This window comes from Thunnus maccoyii, chromosome 22 (genome assembly GCF_910596095.1).
Source record: "Thunnus maccoyii chromosome 22, fThuMac1.1, whole genome shotgun sequence".
Classification (NCBI taxonomy): domain Eukaryota; kingdom Metazoa; phylum Chordata; class Actinopteri; order Scombriformes; family Scombridae; genus Thunnus; species Thunnus maccoyii.
Window position 1 is genome coordinate 3,665,557 of NC_056554.1, and position 24,821 is coordinate 3,690,377.

The 24,821-nt window shown below is 39.5% G+C and overlaps 1 protein-coding gene across 12 annotated transcripts in view; it reads right to left on the bottom strand.

Annotated features, from left to right (window-relative positions):
* sorcs2 (sortilin-related VPS10 domain containing receptor 2) overlaps nucleotides 1-24,821 on the bottom strand; it is a 347,990-nt gene that overhangs the window by 32,583 nt on the left and 290,586 nt on the right. For all 12 annotated transcript variants that reach the window (XM_042401561.1, XM_042401559.1, XM_042401557.1 and 9 more), the window contains 3 exons: nucleotides 12,351-12,530; nucleotides 9,442-9,588; nucleotides 5,247-5,349 (listed from right to left, as the gene is read on the bottom strand). In XM_042401561.1, coding sequence (XP_042257495.1) covers nucleotides 5,247-5,349; nucleotides 9,442-9,588; nucleotides 12,351-12,530 — 430 coding nt within the window. The remainder of the gene's footprint in view (nucleotides 1-5,246; nucleotides 5,350-9,441; nucleotides 9,589-12,350; nucleotides 12,531-24,821) is intronic.

Genomic DNA, 24,821 nt, shown 5'->3' on the forward strand with positions numbered 1-24,821 from the left:
CTCCATTAGGTTGGGTGAGTTCAAAGTTGTGAAAACAACGGGGGTGTTTTGAATACAGTTTTCACATTTTACAGGTGATTTGTTAGTCTGTCCCTCCCGCCGCAGGGAATAATTGATTAATCCTGGAAGGCTATTGATGTAGCACTTCTTTCCTTATGAAAGTAAAACGGAGATTATTCGACCAATCAGAATGAGAGCATATCACCAACTAATTGACCAGTCGACCGGGAGACTACAGCCCTATCACAAAGGTTTAGGTTCTCCCCCCCGCGAACTTTTTATTGTTTAACTTCCCCTTTTAACAATTTACAAACTGCCCGTGGAGAATTCTATAAATCTAAAATGTGCAAAACTAACTGAAATACAACAGAAAATGGGAGTTTGATCTGTTTGATTAAAGCCTGACATGGAAGGAAAAACATTTAAGATGAAGGTGGGTAATATTTTTCTAATTCTAACTATTGGAAACCAGATACACAGTATGGGGGGCCATTAATGCACAGAGTATAAACAATTATGAGATACTAACTCGACAACTTTGACAAAATGATGAAACAGTCAATGTAATAATTTTGACCTAAAAATTTGACTTTAAGAGTCAGACTTGTGACTTTTTTATCTCCTTTTATCTTTTTTTTTTATTTATTTATTTATTTTTTTTATAAATTTGGATAATTACTTAGACTTAAAATTTGCATTATTTTAATACAAAAATCAAGGTTTTACTTAGTAAGTCAAAATTCTCAGTTATTATGTCATAAGTTTAATATAGACCTAATTTTGACTTGACTTGTCTTTAATTTTAGTTTGTCAAAGTTATGTAATTTTTACTTGAAGGGGTACTCCAGCAATTTAGTGTTAACATTTTCATAAAGTTGGAAGACTCACAAGAGACAAAAGAGGTTTAAAAAAATGTTCAAAATTGACGCAGCAGAGAGCAAGATATCCTGAACTTTGGTCCCTAGTATGAGTCAAGCTCCAAAAACACTGGATCCTACATTTCCCATAATACAACTGTGATTAGACCCTCCCTGTCTAGTAAATGCCCATGTGGTTCTGAACTCCACCCCTGCATTGGTAACGCAGGCTTTCTGTTATAAATTTGTAGTCGCTACATCCGAGCAGAGATAACCCTGATGACATCACTATGGCATCACCAAGGTTAGTTTTTCTGACCCTCCAGAGCCCCAGAAGACATAACTGGTGTGTAGAAGTGAAATTCCTTTTTAAAAATTATAACTTTGACTTAGAATCTCACAATTTTGACTTTCTATCATATTCTTGAGTTGACAGCTAACAAATTTGACTCGAGTATTTTTATTTTTCTGAATCCTAACATTGTAGGTTTTTTTTTCTATTTCTGACAGAAATAGGCTTCCCTAGCAAACAGAGAGATGCAAGGCATGACCTAGATGGCTTTCTTATCCTTGCTCATATACAGACAGGCAGCATGCTTACTTGTCCTTATTCAGTTTTCAGGCCCTCTGTCGTTTTTTCCTCCATCTGTCAGGAATGCCCGCGCACAAACAAACGCAGCAAAGTATTCAATAAATAAAATTGCTATCAGTTCAGTGAACTCCTCTGTGTGTTAGAGTACTCAGGCATGAAGCGGTGTGGTTTATACTCCACCATTGCACAGACAGAAAGGAATACTTGTGTCAGAGCTCTTCCCAGGGTAAATGGGCGTTTGTCTCTGGAGTTTCTTATCTAAGCCACTCTGACTGTTTGCATATAATGGAGTGTTATTGTAGAGACTGCAGACAAAAACACACACACAAAGATAAGTGGGCATGTCATACACAAACACTGCAACATCCAGTATTATCAGCCCATAGTCTCTCTTGTATATTGCGTCTAGGTATGGGTTAATTGGATTTAATTTACACATTAAAATGGCAATGACTGTTTAGTTATTTAGTTATTACTGCCTTTTGATTATATTTAATTGTTCCATTCAAGCATTCAACTAAATATAATCTTGTCAAAAAGAGATGCTGCCTACAGTTAAACAACTGAGCTTATCACACAAGTTTAGCTATATTTAAACTCTGAAATGCTTATCTGATGTTTCCCAAGACATACTATTTTTCAAAAGTTGGCTGAGGTGCAGCCTTCAACTTAGTGTTGGCACTGGCAGAGACATTCTATACAGACCACAGCTAAAAACAACAGCAAAACCAACCAGTCAAAGATTAGAAAGAGTAACATCTGCTCTGCTTGTTTCATCCCTGCATCTTCAAGGCAATGCCAGTTTTTATACTGTATCATTCTGTTTTCTCTGCACATAGATGGTGGCTAGTGTATTTCATTTCAAACTTTATTAAAGATTCTTGGAAAACCATTGAAGATGACCCTCATTTACAGTGATGCTGAGATTACATATGGAAACAACCCCCCCCCTCAAAAAAAACCAAACAACAAAGAAACATACATAGTCAACAAAGTTGGTTAAAACAGTAACAGACAAGCAGTGAACTGTTATTAATTATATTCCTGAAGTGTCCAAGAGGTATAAGAGTATTCAGTTTTAGGTCACATTGCAAGAGGTTCCATGAGTTTGCTGCACTAACACTAAAAGCAGTCTTTCCAAGTTCAGTCCTGGCACAAGGTGCCTGAAGAGATAGATAGTCACTGGAGTGGGTTAGAAGTGGACCAGAGTTCCAGTGCTACAGAGATGTGATATATGATGGTAATTTTCCGGTCAGGGTTTTATAGATATACAGATACCAGTGATTATTGCATCTCTCAGTCAGAGAAGGCCAGCTGACCTTATCATAGAGGATACAATGGTGAGTATTGTAGCCATCACCGGTAATAAATCTCAGGGCTGAGTGGTAGACTGAGTTTAAAGGCCTGAGTTAAAGGGCTGAGTCTAAAGGCCTGAGTGTGGAGGTAGCAGCATTTCTATAAATTAAACTAAGACTGATAGGATAGTTGATTCGGCAATCCTTTCTACAGATCGGGGGAAAGTTGGATTTATTCCTGTATAGAAAGCTTTTGTTTTTGTTTTAACTTGTCAACAAGTTCTTGATATGGTGATTGAATGTGAATTTGTCGTCGAGCTAGATGCCAAGGTATTTGTATTCTGTAACCAGAACATCTGTTTGAACCATTGATAGTAGAGATATGCAGATTGCTGTAGGCTGAGTTTTTGGATCTTGAAAAAAACATAAATTTTGTTTAAATTGCGTTACGTATCAGTCTGAGATTAATGCAGGAATGTTGCAGTGCATGAAAGGAAAGTTGAAGTTATGATGGCTAATTGAATAGAATCAGCGATACAGTATAAAATAGTATCATCCGCATACAGATGGGTTTGGCAGCCTTGTAGGGAAGTCACAATTTCATTAGTATAAATGGTGAACAGGACAGAGCCCAGAATGGATCCCTGCGACACACCCTTAGTAACAGGCAAGAATCCAATATCCTCACACATCGATGTATGTCACACAAGTAATTCTGGAACCATCTGCAAGCACCCCTATCAAAGCCAGTGGTGAGCAATCTATCTATAAGTAGAGAACTGTCGATTGTGTCAAATGCTTTCGCTAAGTCTATGAATATAGCAGCACAATGTTGTTATCTAAACCGCTGATGAGATCATTTAATACAAGTGTGACAGCTGAGGTGGTGCTATGATTAGCTCTATAACCAGATTGATGTGAATTTAGGATGGAGTATTTTGAGAGGAATGATTTCAGCTGACTATTCACTAATGATTCTAGGATATTTGAGAGACGATAATTATTAGGATTGTTGCTATCTCCACTTTTGTTCATAGGGACCACGTGGGCTGATCTCCAAACATTGAGGACTATGCCTGATGAGAGAGAAAGGTTAGATCCCCTGTACGTCTGCCTAGTGTCATTCCTTTCCTTAAAAAGAGCAGATAAGTCAGGGGAGAACCAAGGGCTTAGCCTGTTTTTTATTCTTAATTTTTTAAATGGTGCATGTTTATTGGCGATGGAGAGGAAGGATTTCCTGAGGTGGTCTAGAGCCAGTTTGACATCTGGGATAAAAGAGGTGCGGTGAACATCACTGTGAAACATGTCATTTAAAAAGGCTTGTTCATTAAAAGCTTTAATTTTCTTTTTTATAACTACTTGCGATTGTGTTCTTTTCAGTTTTGTGTTTCTAACACAAGCTGTCGGAAAGAGATCACTGATACCCCGGTCAAATACACCAGAAGCAGTAATTTTGTCATCTCTATTGGAGAGGATTAAATCTATTAGGGTTGATTTTGTGTGATCTTTTGGATTTAGCCTTGTAGGATCAGTGATTAATTGTGTTAAATTGAGGTTATTACACAAATCTTTCAGATGGTCGGATGCAGTAGTCAGCCAGTTCAGGTTAAGGTCACACAGGATTAGCAGCTCTGAGTTACAGAATTGAGAAATTAGATGAGCCAGTTTGTCTATGATGGGATCTGCGGATGGGGGTCTATACACACCCACTACAGTGATTGAATCGTTAGATCCTATGTTGATTTTTAAAGCTAAAAACTCAAAGTATTTTGGAATGGTGGCTGCATGTAGTACTGTGACTGAGAACCAGGATTTTACATAGATCATCACCCCTCGTCCTCTTCCAGATCTTCCATCCTGTATAAGTTAAAACCATTCAGAGATACATCAGAGCCACTGATAGTCTTCTTTAGCCAAAATTTAGATAATACCAAAACATCCGCTTGTGAAACCAGTATATTCAGATGGTCTAGTTTTTGCGGCTGGAGTAAACTTCTAATATTTAGATGGAGTCGTCCCAACCCATTCCTTGATGTAAATGAATGGGGGGTATTAAGGCAGTTTGAAGTGGATACTCAGGGGGCATAGAGACAGTGGAACAAAGAGAGGTTGATATTAATTCTGATGGTAATACAGAGCACTTGGGATGTTTAATATACAGTCTTAGAGTAATCCTTACAGGAATACTAGAGGCTTTGGGTGAAAGTGTGTACTTTAAGCACCAGCGGGTGGAGCTAGCGAGCTGAGATGTACAGACAGAACTGGCCACTGCTAAAGAGTTGTATTAATATTGAAGTCAACTAATCAGTTCTTCACGTCTTAATTAAAAAGAATGTACTGTTGTTGCAGATGTAGAATGCTCTTTTAAACCCCTATGCAGTGTTGGCCCAGACACTATAAAATACTTGCTCCTTTTGAACTAAGTCAGACTTGTATGTATCAATAAATGGGTGTGAAAAAGAATTTTAGAAAGAGGGATTTCAGATTGCTCTGGAGACTTACCAGCACCCATTATAAGACCTGGAGCAGAATCCTTGGTGTGGACAGTCCCAGAAACGTAGGGGTTGTCTGCCCAGCGCAGGTGGAGGTGGAGGTGACAGTCCGGCTGCAGAGAGAGCATGTAGAGAGAATTTAAGGTGAGGAATAAAGTGTCATTCTCCCACAGTGTATGCACTGATCCACCATGTAATAGGTTGTTTCACAGTACATTCATGACAATGAATTTTAACACATGAAAATAGCATAGAGTATTGTGTGAATGGAGGGAAAACTGAAGACACACACTTGCTCAGTCATGTTGAATAAGTCTTACCAAACAGATACCTGATAATCCTACTGCAAATACAGCTCAGTGTGAGGTTTCAGAGCTGTTAATCAAATTTAACACAGTGAAAAATATTTAATACAAGATAATTAATTTCAAATGAAAGAATCTGACTTGAGATTCAGCAATGCAAACATTTGTCAGAGGCAGCAATGCTCTGGATCTTAGTCTGTTTTTCTGTGGGCCTTGTTTAACCCATCCCACTGTCTTTTAATCATACTGTGCCAAGCTATAACTCAGCTTTAGCATTTTTTTTTAGTATTTTCACTGCAGCCTCACAGCAGGGGATAGAGTTACATAGCTGTGCCTTGTCAGCGGTGGTATTCTTCAATAAAAACAGGCCTACACAATAAGAAATGGACATATTTAGCTCTATTAAAAAATCTGTTTTAAATATTGCAGGGAGAAATAGTAAAAGAAGGAATAGCCACAGTGAGATGGTCAGATCAAGAGGTGAAGGCAATGGGTGCCTACTTTGTTTGCGACAACCAGCACACCTCCAACACGCCATGATGTAAGCAACACCTTCTAACTATGTTGTCCTGTGGAAAATCATTTGAGTCAGGGTTGCTCATGGCTCAGCTTGGCACAAGTATCCCCCACCCCACTGTCAAAAAGTACCATTATTGTTTCAAACTTCAATGGGCGGAATCAAAGAACTGATTAAAAGTGATTAAAAGTCAATACTGCATTGCCAAATGATAATACTACGATCAGTTGTGTATGCTCACCTCAATATGTTAGAGCCACTAAACTCATAAAGTAGTATAAAGTCTTTTGTGACTGCAGAGGGAGCTGAAAGCTGAAATCTGATAAACTGCCTCAAATTATATCACTTGAGTCAGCGTTAGTTGGGGCTCAAGACTACAAGTTTAAAATGAAATTAATCTGAGGGTGTGAAGTTAGAAAGTAGGGAGGTTACCAGACCTCTGTAGCCCGCTCCTCATCTCTGTTGGAGGCTAGCAGATCCAGGCTACATTAGCTGCTACTAGCATATCACACTTAATCTCAGACCGAACTGTTGGTAATAGAATTGCATTGTGGGTAATGGAGGTGCCAAGTCTTGGCAAGAAAGAAAAATGCATGGTATACAAAAGATGATATCTGGTTCTGCTGCATCAATTGTGATACTTTCTTTTAAAGGTGCAGTGCGTAGGATTTAGTGGCATCTAGCGGTGAGGTTGCAGATTACAACCAACTGAATACCAACCCCCCACCCTCCCCTTCCAAGCATGTAGGAGAACCTACAGTGGCCGCGAAACTCACGAAAAATGCAGAAGTCCCTTTCTAGAGCCAGTGTTTAGTTTGTCTGTTCTGGGCTACTGTAGAAACATGGTGGTGCAACATGGTGGGCTCCATGGAAGAGGACCGGCTCCCTTTGTAGATGTAAAGGGCTCATTCTACAGCAACGAACACACAATGATTCTTATTTTCATGGGATTATATTCTAATTAAAATATACTTATGAATATTATATTCTGTTCCCTTTGATGCCACTAAATTCTACATAATGGACCTTTAATGGTCCATTGCGAGTCTGGCAATATTATAGAAATGCAATGCTAAATCAGTGGAGTACTCTCTTAACAGAATTTTAATTGAGGAAAAGTCCTTGTGAGACATCCTGTCACATTTCATTAGTCTGCAGGATTCAATGCATTACAGGACAGTTTTGCTTAAAGGACTATACCAGTGTTTTTGCTTTTACATTATTTTACATTATCACTGCATTTCCAAAGCATGCTGTAATGTTTTACATTTCTCAGCATGTTGTTTTATTTTTCCCAAAGAACTACTGCATCCATTCAGTTCATTAAGAAAATTGCCAGTCAGGCAATCTACCACAGTGAACATCATGTCTGCTTTTATTTTTGCCGACGTTACACTGAAATACATGAAGATATTCTGCAGTCATATAAGTAAAGCAGCCCGCAGAATGTGCCTTACCATCACATTTCACCAAATAATATCTGAGTTGTGACTGACAAGCTCTGTGAAACCTTCCCTTAAGTTCTGTTTCAGTGTAATGAAAACTCTGAGATTTATGAATTTTGTGAATGAACTGTAACAAATGCTGAAATGTATCTTATGGCATGTCCACTTTCTTTAAAATCTGCTCTGTCTGCTTCTCTTTCTATTTAAAGTTTCTCTTGTTTTTTCCCCTATACTTTCCGACAACCTTCAGACCATATTTGTTTTTGATTGTTAGTGCTTTAGTGCTAGCAGCATCATTGTGTTTTCACAGCCATGGTGACCTTATTTCAAGGGGAACACTAAATACCTGCTTGTATCTTGTTATTCATACAGTACTTCGTGGTGCTTTTTTAAAAGCAGATTGTAGGTATTAATCTACAGCCCTGTTCACACCTGGCATTAACATGAGTCTTGGGTGTTCCGATCACAAATGGACAGCTCTAAATACATCTACTCACACCTGCCATTAGAATGCATCTCCACATCTGTCTCGAGTAACCATTTTTGATCGGATCTTGCTTTCCGCTCTATATGCAAATAAACATGTACATCATTTCCATTTGCACGACAAATGCGTTGTTGTTTTTAATCGGTGGGAAACAGCTATGCACTTGCCTAGTGCCTAGTCTGCCGAAAGTTAAAAGTTGCTAAGACCTTGGTGCGTGGGCAAAATCAAAACTCTTCGTCTCAAACAGAAATCAGACAACGTGTTTTGTGTGTACTCCATACATGATAATCCAATTTGCCTGTAGTTGTGGCTTCTTGTTGTTGTTTCGCACTTTAATATGATTCCGTTAGCGCACAAATGAGTACGTACTTCCACTTATGCAGAGGATGTCAGTTGAGTAGGCAGTCCTTCTGTGTGGCCCAGGACATATTTGCATACACACTGCTAAAAGAATGTGGCCATATGCGGATCACCTCAGAATGTGGTCTGAGTGATTGGATCTCAATGTGTCCTCAATGCATCTTGGGTGCATTCATACCTGTACTTAGAGCTGTCCACTTGTGATCGGATCACCCAAGACGTATCTTAATGCCAGGTGTGAACAGGGCCTACAACACACTTCATTCAGACATTATGATATACTGCCTCTGTTTATACAGGAGGTCGTTACTCTTGCCCAGTCTCTGTCAGGTGGCAAGGTAATAGATACAGCTGACAGTGTTGGCCTGGTACAATGAGATATTAGATGGTACATCTAGTATCTGACTTTGTCTAGTTCCGTGACTTGTGATGTCAGTAAGGTGATGTGTGTGATGTCGGCGTTTGACAAAAAGCTGTCTCTCTGACCAACAGATGTAAAGATGTGGATTCCAGGAGAACTTTTTTTGCTTTGCAAGGTCATTATGTTGAGCAATGGATGAGACAGAAGAGAAGAAGAGGTCAATATCAGAGCGAACAGCCGTGTGTGTCAGCGATAGTAAACAAGTGTCAAGCTGATATCTGTGTCTCCCTTCAAATCTGTCAACTGACTAGAGTAATGGTTCAAATAAAGGACCTGACTCGTTCTCCCTCTATCTCTCTGTGAGGTGTGATGTATGGATATCAGACTCCGGGTGACTCATTGCTCTTTGCCGTCTGGCCTCGCAGTTGCAACTTTGACAAGACAGATGGAAGAGCTAGGCAGGCATCTCACACACATTCCTCAAAGTATAACACTCATCCTCTCTTCTCTTAATTTGTGTTCACACTCTGAGCGACCTGGTCAACAGGTCTCAGTGTTTTGACTGATTGTTGGAGGTGCAGGAACCTCAGATTGCATCTGCACCACGGTTTACAGATACAAAGTTTCAACAGGCAAATCTATTGTTTGCAGCTTTGGTAGTATCATACACTGCTATGACCATTTATCAATAGAAAAAAAAAATCTCTGATCAACTAAGAATGCTACTTACCGCTTTGCAGCTAATCGGCTTGCCATTCATGTCAGTGGTGGGTGGAGCCAAGGGTTCCCAGTCTCGTCCTTTGTTATAGGTGATGAGAGTTGTCACTTTCCCATCGATCTTCTGATTGGCCAGGAAGACCCCTTTGATTCCACGTACCTGGGAAGCAAGGTGGATTTACAACAGCTAGGGTTAACTTTGCAAAAAAGGATTTGAACTGATCATTTAAAGGGCACCTATGTAACTTTTGCTGAATAGCTGCAACTGTGGAAATTACAGCATAATGTTAAACGCCAAAACATAGTGGTACAACAGTACAACAGTAAGTAAATAAGTAAGTAAGTAACAGTAAAACAAGTAGAGAAGAGTCATAAAGTCAGCAAACTGACTCAATAATGTCAGTTATACAGAAGTATTTATCTCAAGTTTACTAACATTAGCCACCATAAGCCACTGGTCATAACAGACCAAGTAAGACTGCAGAAGCAAAGCCCCTGAGTATACTGAATTGAGCAGGGGTGTATTTTATTTCTTATGAGTTCAACTTTTTATTTGTAAGGCAATATGTGTTATTGCTTCTTTCAAAAGTTACATAGTCTCACTTTAATCCAGTAAGTTTAGGTGAGAAGTTCTTATAGAGTCCAAACATAAGACTGTGTACCTGAATTGTAACTTTAACTTTACCTTCAACTGTACAGCTAGATCTAGAATATTCACCAGAACCTGTCCTTCAACTGTTGGCAGTGGTTGAAACCTGATTACCAACAGAGCAATGCAATGGAGCAATGCAAGTAACTTGGAGGCTAAAAGGAAACCACTGACACAGAAACTGCAGGGCTGTAAAAGTTTAACTCACTGAAATCAATACAGACTGCATGGGTTTTGCGGCTGTGAGGTTGCTTGCCACAGGCTGTGAAGCTGAAACATTAAACAGCGAGACGATGATGAAGACAGTGCAGACAGACATTTAAAGAAAGTCACGCAGGATGTCAGACATATCTCTGTCTGCAGACTCCCCCAGCTCCTATCTCTGTCTATTATGTAGCTCTGATGTTTATAGAGGGAAACAAGGTAATTGTTTAAGTCAAAGTACATGTGCCTGTCTGTATTCAGTTCTCCCTGGATTTCTGGCTTATTTTCTTTCCTCTATCTCTCTACGGCTGTTCAGCACTCTTTTTCTCTTCATTTTTTGCTCTTTCTGCCTCAAGTCTTTATCCATCCCCTATAAATCGTCCACCTCTCTATCTCTATCTACAGCATGTGATGAGAGTACAACCCGGAGCGAGGGAAGAAAGAGGAGGAGGAAATGAGTTCTGCAGTGAGGGCCTTTGCCTACATGGTCCACCGCCTCGTCTTTTTTTCCTCCAACACTTCCTCTCTCCTTCTTCCTCTGCTTATTTCACATCTTCGGTATCCATTTATCTAGAGACCTTGCCAAAACACTCAGGCGACACGTAGATGAACAATAGCTTGACTGCTAGAATGCACAGAGTTCAGAGAGTTTCAACATCAGGCTCAGTCACCACAACCCTTCTGACTCCTTGAACTGATGTCTTCATAACCAATGCAAGACTGCTTTCAATATGAAAGATTAGACATTAATATCCATTTAGGTTAAACGTATGCATGTATCTGAATATTTTAGCATCCACAATCCTTAATGTGTGTACTATATAGTTGCACAAGATACTTAAAGCCTGTTCTACATGGGCATGGACTGAGCAGGGTTGGTGGTAGGGTTCTCTTTACAAACTAAAGTTGTCTGTGTGCAATACATTTTAAATAAGGCTACTTTATGTAGCCGTGTAGCCGCAAGGGTTTGGGGTAGTGTAAACCCATGATCAGTTGACAAAATCTACAGTAGATTTCAATCCACATCTATGGTCATGAGCTCTGAGTTTCCTTCACAGGATATCTGAGCTAACCCTCAGAGACAGGGTGAGGAGTCAGATATACTGAAAGAGCTCAGTGTAAAGCATATATGCTCCATTACACTGGAGTTGAGGTTGTTCGGGCATCTGATTAGGATGCCTTCCTGGATGCTTCCCAGTGGAGGCATTTCTGGTATACCCAACAAGGAGGAGATTGGAGGAACTGACCCAGAACTTGCTGGAGGGGATTACATATGCTATCTAGCTTGACTGGGTCAGGATTCCCCAGAAAAGCTGGAAGATGTGGCAGCAGAAAAGGACAACCTGGGTATGGCAAACAATAACATGAGTCTGTTTCTTTGGTTACAGCTTATCCCCTTTTTGTCATCTTGATTGTCTACAAGTCCAATGAAAGGACCAAAACCAACACAGAAAAGTATACAAAAGTGAATACATATTATTGTCTGTGTATCTAAAGCCTAATATATCTTATTCTTCTGTGCCAAACAAAAACCTATTGTAAACACATTTCGGTGCTGCAAACATTTTCCAGGATGATGGAGTAGTAGTCAACTTGACTTAACATCAATAGGCCACAACGTTGTTTGTAGTCCTTGTATTAATGTGTATTAATCCACAGCCGAAAGTAGTCCCAACAGATGTATTATTTACTCTTGTTTGAGTAACATTTGCTAAAAACTACACCACCCAGCTGTTTTAGGAAATTACTGGGCCTTATTTAAAAATGAAACTGGATATGTGTGAGCAATTTTATATTAATGTCTTAATTGGGGACCAATGTGCCACAGACAGGGTAAGGAAGTCAGGAAGTATTTAGATGAACTAGGACATTGTTGTTTTCGGTCATTTCATCGGATTTGTTGACAAAAATAAAAAATAAAAAAATGATGCCAGCCTTATCCTCTAAGCATGATTAAATGGTCCTCTTTCATGACATGGTTACACCCACTGAAAAGGAGTTTACATTTGAACAATTTGGAAACTAATAATAAGAAATATTAATGTATTTTCTAACCAAAGTTAATTTACCTCTAGGATATCGATGAGGACATTCTCCTCTGGCTGCTTGGTGCTGCGAACGTTTTCCAAGATGATGGAGTAGTAGACACCCTGGGGGTCGGACTGGTAGAGGTTATATGTGTCTGACTGGTACCACTCCTGGAGGGCGAGGAAGACCTGGTTCTCATCCGTACTCACTATCTGAACATCCTAGAGGCAAAAGATGGAGGGATGGAGGGACAAGGGACAAGAAAAAGTGGGGTCAAAAAGTCAGTATTTTCAGAATCATTGGTCTTGAGAATGAATGAACGATAGAGAGAAATAATGAAACTGAAGAAATAGAGAGAACATTAATTATGAAAACAGATGCAACAGAAGAGAGAGCTCACAGAGTTCAGAGAAATCATTAAAGAAAAAAATATGAAGGCAAAAACAGGAAAACGATTAGGCATTGAAAAATCGAAGAGGGAGAAAACAAGAAAAGCAAGTGGAGGGTAAAGCAGAAAAGAAAATGAAAGCAGCAACTGACAGCAGGAGATGAAACATAAAGAAGGAAAATGAAACAGGAAAAGGAGAGGAAAGAATAGATAAAGCAGTAAATGCAGCAAAGTCTGATTCACAGAAAAGTCACTAAGTTTGACAGTAACTATTTCATTGTGAGCCAGAGAACATAATACCATAAATACAGAGTTACAGTGTTACAGAAACAAACTGGAGGAGATAAGGGAATGCTTCACCCACCGAAAAACAGTTTTTGGCAGCTTAGAAAACTTGTTAGGTGTACTTGTCAAAGCTCATGAGCCTCCCGATGCAAATGGCTTCATCACTCATGAAAGACTGTAACCATGGTGCAAAGAGCGACTCAGCACTTTTTCTGTGTTAGTGATTACATTAACATAACATTTGAAGATAAAGCCATCAGAGCGCAGAGGAAAGTGCCCAAGGAGGTGTGCCCCTAATCATTGACACTCTGCCATCTTACTCACAAAAAAAGACTACAGCTCAATTACCCTCGGATTTATGGTTGTGGCTCAGAGTCATATTGGTATTGAAGGCTGTGCACTGATCTTCATATTCATAAATGTACTGTTTCTGAGTCACCCTGCAAGCTGTGTGCAAATTGCTGGGAGGACAATTACGTAACAAAAAAAGGAACAAATTTCAGCACATGCTGGTCAGTTCACTCTAAGACAACTGGGATACATTTTGGAGTTACTGGTTGATTTCTCTACCTAGGGTTGGGTTCATATTGGACAAATGCACATCTCACACTTTACGTTCAATGCCAGTTTAGTTCCAATGCAGGCAGTAGTATGTTTTTTATGTGGTGAAGCAAAAGGTCAGATTTTGTGGGTCAGGCTGGTGGATGGGTGAGTAGCACTTCTGACCTTTATGTGGGAGATGGTGTCCTGTCAGACCTGAAATATTTGCTTTTTTTTAAAAAAAGAAACCTAAACCAGAATCTTTGTGTTTTTAGTTGCCTAATCTTACTCATACCCTAACCATAGTTTGCTCGCCATACCTGCAATCTTTCCCTAACCTTAACTATATTATAGTTGCCATGCGTGAATATTGAAGCAAGAAATCATTCTAAAAACTGTGGCAATAAATGTTAATGACATCCGAATCAACCAATCACCCAAACTGACTAACCCACCATGAAGCAACAAAATCAACCAACTGTGCAATGGGTCTTCCAATTAATGGAAAAATAAACCAGCATTTCAAACTACCAACTACATTATTAGAGTTGAAAGTAAACTGAAGCAATGCAACTCCCATAACCGCATCCTGGCATTGAACTCAACTGTTTTTTTAGGTGGTAAAATCAAGATGTTCTTGATCTAAGCCCTGTTGCTCTTTCTCCTTGAGGACAGAATGTATGAACAATGTTTTCAGATGAAAAGGTATGCAGACAAGACTTTCCCACAGAAACCTCGATTCATTTTTTCTTTAAAACAGTGAAAGTGTGCATACCACCATGTATCCATTAATAGGGTACCCTGTTTGTTCCCAAGTACGGCAATATCTCCCATTCCCTCTTATTCAATCTCTCCTCTTTGATCTTCAAATTCATTAATGCAGTTTCATGTTCCTCAATGCTTGAGATTTCTCAACTCAAGCATTATGCATATTACCAGGACGCTAAAATGAAAAGGTCCCTCTCTATATCTCTTAAGAAACTCGTGGACTGTCCTTAAAATGTACTCAAATGACACAAGTCTGACTGCAGACAATTAGTCTGTCAGTAAAACTTTGAAACAAGCTGCCGGTCAAACAATCAACACATCAACCAACCTGTTACCCGCCAACCAATCACTCTGTAATAACTTACTATAATATAATGAAAATGTAGAGTCATTAGTTGTGCTACATCTTACAGACAGAAGTATTGTCATTTTTGTACAACACATTACTATGCAACACTGACTGTGAATCGGGAAATAAATGTGCAGTCGCCGTAATGACAGCATCTGATTTGAGTTCAGGCATGCATATTACACTACATTTACTTTTGCCCGATGCTTCCCTTCCATCTAACTTTCCTTTCTCCCTTCTTCTATTCCTCTCCTCCATTAAAGCGCTGTGCTGTAGCCTGAGTTTACAGCTGACAGCTCGGCTCAGGCAGCAGTTTGGGCTTGAGGAGGAGTTGGCACTGAGGAGAGTGCAAACTTCAACCTCAGCTGCTTTTTAACATTCAGAGTCAGCAATCCACCCACCAAAATATAATCTGACACTACAGAAGATATGTTGAGGTGAGGACGTAAATACATGCAGACAACACTAACTGAAAATATGTACACCCAGTACATTTTAACGTGTACAGTACATATGCTTACACATGCTCTGTATTTAATGTATTTTCATGAAACGATCAGTCTTTCACTTAAGTCAAGATCAAAGGTTAGATCAGGCTCCTTGGTTGGAAGACCCATAGTAAGTGGCCAAGAAATGGGTCAAAAACCTGTAGTGCCCTTGTCTTAATTCAACATTGTATAAACCAGAAATGACAGCTAATCTTTTTTTAAATAAAAATCTTTTTTATTTAAAAAAAGATTAGCTGTCATTTCCCTACAAGGGTGTGTGTGTGTGCAGCCCAGGAAGTAATTGTTACAAGAAGCCAAGGATGTGCCAGTCCTCTTTACATGAGGGCTAAAAGGCACTGAGAGGTCTCTTCATGTTAGAATCTAATGAAGGCAAATGCTCCTAAAAATTAAAAAGTTGTCTAGCACGACGATCAAAATTAATTTGCTGATGCAAGAAAACACCATGATTCTTGCAAGTAGACTTGATTTTTATTTTCAGTGGTTCAACAGACTGACTGACTCCCTCAGCATTTTGTAGAAACTAAAAACAGAGCTAAATGAGAGTGAATATTGGTGTTTTTTTCCCCTGTATTTAACCACAACCACAATCTTTCCCTAACTTTAACCAAGTATTGTTCATGCCTTAACATAACCATAACCATTAAAAAAGGTCTTGATTTAGCTGTAAGTGGATATTATCTATCAAGAACAGATGTAGTAGAAAAAGAAGTAAAGTATGTTGTCACTGAATGTTTTTCAGATACTTTCAGTATGAACATTTAACATATTGTAAGATACTTTCATCAATTTGATTGTTTATAAAAAAGCGTACATAGTTCAGGTGGCATTACATTTATCGCACAATACATCTCCTGTTGCAAATCAGTAGTATACAGTAAACATAATTTCTAGAACAAAGGGCTGTACTGAGACATTTCTGCAGAGGTACTTTGACCAGTTAGTACAGACTATTTATTATTAGACTATTTTGTGAAATAACTATTGGTAGTTATTGATAGTAATTACCATGTTTAGTAATGTTTTCTGTTTTCTGTTCAGCAAACTTCTTCAGCAGTGACTTAAAAATAACTTTTGTCCATCTAAAGCCAAATCAAGAGTTGGTGCTTAATATTTGCGTGGTACCCAGTTGAGATTGTCTTTCAAATCTGCAGGTTAGTAGGACTATTTTGGAGGCAAGAAGTCCAGTCCTCATAAGTCTTGAACTATTATGTGTTGCCTAATGTGTGCACCTTAAGTTCAGATCAAACACAGCAGCCAACACGTTGGAACATTCTTCTATTCTGTTTGAAACACATATATAAACCCAATACTGAACAGGATTATGATGAACGGCAGCGAAAGAAGCTCTTCTATGCACTTTGTGAGCCGACGTATAAAAACATGAACCTCACTGGATGGATTTGTGTGAAATGAGAAGAGGATGAGAGATTCAAAGAGACTGCTTTTGTAAGCTACACCATGTACAACAGTCATGTTACACTGTTTGAGTGTGTGAGGCAGGTTGTCAAACTGGCGCTGTAAAGAAACTTCAAAGAGAGCATTTGTTTCCTCATATTAACCAAAGTCTCAAAACGGAATTCAATACTGAATTTTGTTAACATTTAATACTATAAAAAAATGCGTTCTACAAGCAGAAACTATCACTTGTAAAGGGTGTAAGCATACAAGTGGCTGGAATATTTTAGAAAAGGATTGGAACAGAGTTGCTGTCCAACAGTTGAAAACATGGCACCATCATCAAACAGTCCACTTTGTCTTGAACTGGATCCCAGTCCACCTTTAACTGGTTGACAAATTGGTGCCAGAATCAAAAAATATTGAGCCAAAATGTAGAAGAATGTCAGCAACAAAGAAAAAATCAAATGCAAAACTCCCTGATACCTACCTTCTCTGGTCCATTACTGGAGTCAGTGGCATTTGAGCTGGGACTTAACACGTCATCACAGTTAAAGGAGCTAAATGTAGCATGGTAAGGTAAAGGGAAAGTCAAAATGGTCATGGGAAATCTCGATGTCTGGCATGACAAGCTGTGTTTTCTGAAAACACCACCTATTTGGATTCAAGTGTATTCTCTTTCTCTCTCAGGTTGAACTAGCAGGATCTCTCTACCAGCATCCCTCTTGGTGCTGCATCACTGAGTGCCCTCTGAAAGAAACATCCTCCATCCATCTCTGTCAGATATCACCTGAGAGACAAGGGCCACTGCTGGGAGAAATATCAGAGATCCTGAGTCCTAGAAGCTTCATGAACCACTGGAAGCAATAACAAAGTACACTCAGCTATTTTAAACATCTCTTGACCCAAACTCAGTGTGGTGTTAATAACACTGGAAAGGCAAAAACAGAAAGAAATAATGAGATTGTGAAGGCAAAAGCTCAATTTACACTCGAATGGAAACTGTCTGGGTGCAGAGACACTCCATGCACATTCTCAAAAATGTAAGTATTCAATGTAGGGCGAAAGCAAACCACACGAATGAGTGAAAATAAGAGGTGTGATTAGTCAGCTGTAAAGTATACACACTAGTAAAAAGCCACACTCTGGTCTGAAAGCCAGTCAGAATGAAACAAGACGAGTTGAATTAAAGGAAGCGTGAAGTGAAAAGGTGAAACAGATGTTGCAGCACTCTACTGTATGTATTCCTATTAGGAGCTGCACATCTTGTGTTATTTTCCAATATATTGTTTTTCTTGATGACATTATCAAATGTGCTGAAATGTAAAATACCTAAAGGCATATGATTATTCATCAGTTTCTAGGAGACTGGTCATTAATTTTCTCACCCCTGTAGACTCACCCATCTACATCCGTCTGTTCGCTGTGATATATTTTGTGTTAAAAATGTTGTCTTAAAAATGTTCTTAAATCTACTTATAATTTCCCAAAATTATGATGAATGAACATGCCGCTGTCTGGAGAACCCTATACTATGGCAAATATGCACACACTTTTGTACTATACTATACTCTTTCAGCTGTGGACAGATCATATGTACAAGACAAGAACCACTTTAAGAAAGGACGCAATCACACTGGCAACTGTTACAGGACACTAAGTAATTTCATATATTTTATTTCATACATTTCATATATTTGGTTTTATGATGGTGCTCCCTTGTTACCATATAGCAAATTAAATCTTGAATAAAGCAAAACGTGGCATTCTATAATAGTCAGAGCAGATGGTCACACTGAGCCTGATAGCATCCTGCTACACAAGAGCCACACACACTGAACAACAACCCACATCAGCTTTCCTGCTAAATTCTCCTTGTTATCTAACCTACAAACATAAACACACATCTTGAATGAGCCACCAAACAAACATTCACCAGGGAAAAGTGCACCGCTAACGTCAGTGTGCAGGCTAGGTAGCCAATTAGCTGTTCGGCTGCAGCACATTTAACAGCATGCAAACATACCTGCAAATGTCACTTCGGCGCTGTAAGATGCTGGTGTTGGTCTTACTTTTCAACACCACTGCTAATAACACACTGCCCATGACAGTGCTGCAACATCTGTTTCACCTTTTCACTTCACGCTTCCTTTAATTCAGCTCGTCTCGTTTCATGACATGTAAGCTACAGCGCAGGTTTGTTTACTTTGTCTCCGTTCCACACAGTGTAACAGCAGCAACCTGCCAGCCAATAATACACAGACACTGACACACTCATTTCTGATATTTCCCAAAAGACCTTTTTTCTTCATTTCAATAGTAAAAACTATTTACAATACACACTGACATTATTTCTGACTGCAAAAAGGGATGACTAAATGTAATTTCAGTTGGACTATAACATGCCATTCTTGAAGTGTGAGCACCGAGGAGTTACTGTATGTTATTACTACCTGATTAAGTTAGCTTGATGTGAGATGCTATAGCCGTGTATGCCTGGGAGTCTAAAGGAGTTAGGTTAGAACATTCCTGCCAGGAGTTCATCCTTTCTGCTCCACTTCCCTTGTTGGCTTTTAGTGCTGTGAAGTTTGGCTGAATTTGCCAAGTCTACAGCGGTTGAAGGACTGCTGCTCTTTGGTTATTCGTTGGGGGATATTTCAATGTATTTTGGAATAGGCCTCGTCTATAAAATCACAGTATCCAGGTTTTGACATTTAATCTTTAAGGGTTGAGACACCATGCTTGACTCCAGCTCAGACCTGTCAACTCCCCTAATTTTCCCAGGTTTCTCCTGTATTTTCACCCCCTCTCCTGCCATGCTCCCATTTTGTAATTTTCACTGTAAATCTTCTATATTTCCCTTTTTTATATATTTTTACAGTTATACACAGGGCTTTAGTGGAGACTAAATGTGCGCAAATGCCATTTACCCACCTCTTTAATTCTGAAATAGCATTCACGCAAACTTTCATCACTTTGCAGCTGTTAGTGGCTCAGACCTGCTTCCTACCGCAGATTCTGTTGTAGCTTCCAGGAGAGCTTTTTTTGTTTTCTGTTTGAACATTGTATCCTCGTATGAGACACTCAGGCAGCTGTTTCTGTTAACAAGGGTGTAAAACAAATGAACCCTCCCTGCTGAAGCTAGCAGTCAGACTGGAGCTGCTTTCATGGGACAGACAAATGAATCAGAGTTCAGAGGATGAAATGTGACATTAAGATGTGCGGCATCAAATAATAATCTGTTAGACAAAATACAACTAAGTAAAAGCAAGCGAAAACTTTTCATTGGTGCAGGAGTTTTTAAAATTGATAGGATATTGGATAGCTTGACTGCTGATACGTTACCACTGTGTGATGTTTGTCCACAATTACTGTAACGTTCTGTTTCATGCTGTCAGATTTTTAAAAGGAAGACTTTTTATATTTACAGAGTGAATGAAGGAATCAGCAGAGAGGAGAAAAAAGTGAAGAAGAATTACAAGATGTAATGGTGTTGAAAGAAAAACAAGGAGAAAGTAAAGAAGATATAACTGATTCAAGATTGAAAGAAAAGGTTTAAGGAGGAAAGAGAAAGACATAGAAGCAGCCCAGGTGTCAGGTGATGGAGAGACATGAATATTCAAAGTAGGAAAACTGGCAAGGAACTTACAGCTGTATCTAGATGAATTACTGTTCTGCTAAATATTTTGAAGGCACAATCTGTTTGCAAAATGTCCAAACGCAAATTCAAATGTAAACTAAAGGGCATCCTCACTAACAAAAGTCAAAGCAAAAGATTGAAACCTGCTATATAAGGATTTACAGATCTTTTAATACAGGTACTAACACTACACAACAACTCTATTAACATGATCTTAAGCTGTTAAAAGGTTGTTGTCCTCAGTAACTGCACCTTAACAAAACAGGTGAGACACTAGAAAAAAAAAAATCTCTGTGTTAATATTTAAACACTTGGGAGACTATTTCCCCATTCATGACAAAAGAAATGTTATGAGTCAACCATGCATGTGTAAGTTGGACTTTAGTGTTGGTCATGATGGGAAAAATGATGTTAACCAGCGTGCTAGGTCTGTTAAACATAAGTGCGCCCAAGAAGACACAAAGAACACATCAACTGTCTGTTCAATTACAGCAGGGCAGGCAGTAAATGCACCTGGTGATTAGATCTGTAGAGCTGAGAGCGGAAACCGGAAAAAATCCCTTATTTTCAAAGCCCAATTTAGACTTTAAACTATAACTATTACTTATTATAAACTTCTCTATCTACTACAAAACACATCAGTGTTAAACATTCTTTTTAATGCCACATGCTAAAACTGTAATACTTTCTTGATATAAGGAGGGGATTTAATAAAGCCCCTTACTTATGTCTTTCCTCATACTCCTGCAACACCTCATAAAAAGTCATTCCAGACTTCTTTTTAATAGATTAAACTCCATCATGACTCCCGTCCTCTCACAACATTAATGGGACTTTGTCGCAACGGTGTGAGGAATGCCTTGCTCATTTCATTACAAAAACGGACAACATCAGATGCCAGATTTCCCCTGGCAGTCAGCTGTGACATAATAGCCTCTTCAGTGTGCTCACCCTCTCTCAGCAGCATTGAGCTCATTTTCCTTTTCACACTCTAACAGATCCCATTAATCGCATTAAAATCCTCATCATGCCCCTTGGACATTATTCACACTGAATTCTGTAAAGAGGTCTTTGATACAGTCAGCCCACACATTTTACTTTTCAGAAATACTTCACTGGCTCCATTCAGCTTCCTTAACTGTAACCTCTTGAAGATAAGATCAGTCATCTCAGTATATATTCAAATTGCCTTCTTGTCCAAGCTTTCAAGAGTTACTTGTGTCGTTTGTGAATTTTGGTTGCAAATGATTTTGATTTTGCTGTTCTGATGTAGAGATGAGAAAAAATTATTCAATAAATCTTCAGTATCAGTGATTTTTTAGAAGCAGCACAACCTTAAACACTAGTACAAAATAACCCAAGAATTGTGACAAAGTGTAGTTTACTGCCTGAGTGTTTTACCCTCAGGGCTTTCTGTAGCTGTAGAAGCCCGGATGCACTTCCTGCTCAGTACAACAGTACACTTGTATGCTCAACTGGACTTGTATGTTCGTGATTCCAGAACAAACTGAACTGCTTGGTCTTGAACGAGTCCAGTGGAGATTTTTCTTCTTTTTTCGCCATTGCCCAGTTGCCTGTTACTGGCTACTCTCAATGCAAGTTTCCCATAGAAAGGCTAAAAATCTTTAATTTCACATCACTGTTCTGAGCTGTCATTTACAATGCATAAAATACGTATGTTCCATAGCGTGTCTTGAAACAACTGAACATCTTGTTTTATGAGAAAATCTGAAGAAAGATCTACTTCTTCTACTTTCATAGTTACCTTGTAACATTGTGCAAGAATACTGTTTTTTCTCAGATTTATATCACAATTTTTTGCACATAATGTAAATTTAGAGATAAAATGTGTCAATTTGTATTTCTGATTAGTCAAATCAGTTGGTATCTGCTCTGCATAGATGCATTTGATTGGCTCAAACTATAACACTCTCACTATGAACAATGACAACTATTTTTCGTTTTTTAAAATTTCAAACCCCTTTGCGCTCAGTCTTGACTTGACTTGGACTCAACTTACAGGAAGTGGTGTTGACTACAGCCCTACACCACATTCCTCCACTCTTTTACAAACTACCTCTGAAGTGCCCTTGACCAAGACATTCTAGCTGGAGCTGCCTGTGCACTGTGTTTGTATTTTAACCGGTTAAATAAAGTGTTAAAAACAACATGAAGGTTGGTTACACCCTGAGTGACAGACAGCAAGGAAGGTGCTGGAAGCAGATAAAAAAAGGGACAATTATTACCTGTGATTCCACAGCACAGCAAGCTGTACTGGATGAAGTAGTGTGTGTGTGTGTGTGTGTGTGTGTGTGTGTGTGTATGTGAGCATGTGTGCGTGGTTAATCCATAACTCGGGTCAGGTCTCCCAGGACACAGCCAAACTGCTTTCTCTGATGGCCTCTGCATTTTTCATCCTGCAGCCTTTCAATTATTCACAGTGGAAAAACATGGCACTCGAAACACTCTTTCTCTCACCCGCGCACACACACACACACACACATACACACACTTTCTCCTCCTCTCCTCTCTTTTGTCTCTCATTCTGTCCCTCTTTTCCTTCTCTATTTCTCTCCTGTCCCCCCCCTCCTCATCCTCTCCTCTGTGTCGCTCGACCTAAAAGCTTCGCAACGTGTGACCTATCTGCTCACCCAAGTAAGAGGACACATGTAGAGAGAGGGAGACAAGAGAGAGAGCAACTAGGGCATACTTTAACTAAACACACTTACACACACGCTCATACACAAACTGATTTCTCCACCACCCTCCTGCCACACCTAATCAAATTGATGCCTATCGTCTCTACTTGTTGGAAGGAAAGCAAAAGTGTGTGCGTGTATGTGTGTGTGTGTGTGTGTGTGTGTCTATGTGTGTGGTGTGTGTGTATGTGTTTGTGTGCATGTGTAATTCAATCCCTTTCACCTTCCTTGAGGATCACTGAGTACTGTAGCTGAAGTAGTCAGGCAATTGAGGCATAAGATCTCTCTAAGTGGTAGACTGGAGTCAAACAAGAGTAATTCTATACATTCTGTGTGCGTGTGTGTGTGTTTTTGTTACCTCGCTGGGACCTTTTCTGGTATAAACACGGACCTTGTAGGGACCAGTAGTCCTAATGGGGACCAAAGCCCAGTCCTAATGAGGTAAAATGTCATTTCTGAGGTCCTGGTTAAGGTTAGGGTTAGGATTTGGGTTAGACTGTCCACAATGAATGGAAGTCAATGCAATGTCCTAACAAGGATAGATGCACAAACTTATGTGTGTGTGTGTGTGTGTGTGTGTTGGAGCAAAACACACTTCACACATTCTTCCCTCACAGAGTGTCAATGGCAGTGATTGTCTTAAAGGTTTTCTTTTCTCGCTTTAAAGCTGAAAAATACATGAGACGTCTCCCTGGGCTCCACATTCAATCAGCACAGTTCAATAGCACTCAGGCTGGTGTCGCGCTAAAGCGGCCCCCTGTGCCACCACCGCTGACAGCAAAGGTTCCTGTCCTGTCTTGTATTGAAATGGAGCTCATTTATCGTCTTTGCTTATGTCAGTGACACACGATGCGACTGGATCGATGCTTCGTGGTGAATATTTTATGGTGGCTATCATGTATCAGGCCAGCAGAATTAATTTGTGTACAGCTATCGTATGAACATCTGACACCAAAGAAGAAGTGGAACATAGTGGTAAGAGGACAGAAATTGTAACTGTAATTGCTGGTTTGAATGGCTGGACTGGGTAAACTGTGAGTACAACTATCAGGCTATTCCTGCATGAGGCATTTAAAGCCCAAATGCATATACTGACTTATTGTAGAACATACACTATATGTGAAGTGGGCTGTTGGTGGAAATGGGGATGTGCTGGTATCAAATGTTCACACTACGATTATTGTGGCCAAAAATCCCAGATAGCAAAATTGCCGTGGTCCAGATCTGGCGCATACCCGACACTTTTGGCACTTTCATCCGGCCCACATACCGTGTGATGATGGCACTTGAGCAATCCACTCCTGTTTTCCAGATCAGGGCCACAAGCAAGCCATAGCAACACGTATGTCAACCAGGAACAAACCAGATAAACCAGAACTGCCCCACATCCAGCGAGAGCACCGCATTTTTACCAAAAAAGGCCCACATTTGATTTGGGATAGTTGGGCCATAGTTGCTATTTTACATGTGGGCCATTTCAGGCTCACATCCATTTTGTCTGGGCCAGAAAAAGGCCGACAGTGCCACATCATTGCCTGAAGTGGCCCACTTCCGTATGCTGGGATGGTATTATCAAGATCACTACCAAACTATCATACTACTACTAAAATACTACTATTAAATTATTAATCAAACTAACTGAGCAGTGAACTGTATATTGCAGCAATTTGGACTAACATCAAAAACACTAAAATCATCATGAACAAAAGCAGGTTGGTTGTTTAAAGTTTAAGAAAGTTGACTGAAAATTACTTTAAATGGAGCATGTTATCTGTTCCTCTTTTCAAACCTATAGTTTGTTGGTTTGGTTTGGTTTCACTGAGAGAAAAATCCAAGTGAACCAAAATGCATCGCTACAAACCACGCAAGAACGTTCTCTCAACTCATTGGTCAGATGTGTCTGGGGCGGAAGCAAGAATGTAAACACAGGAAGAAGGTC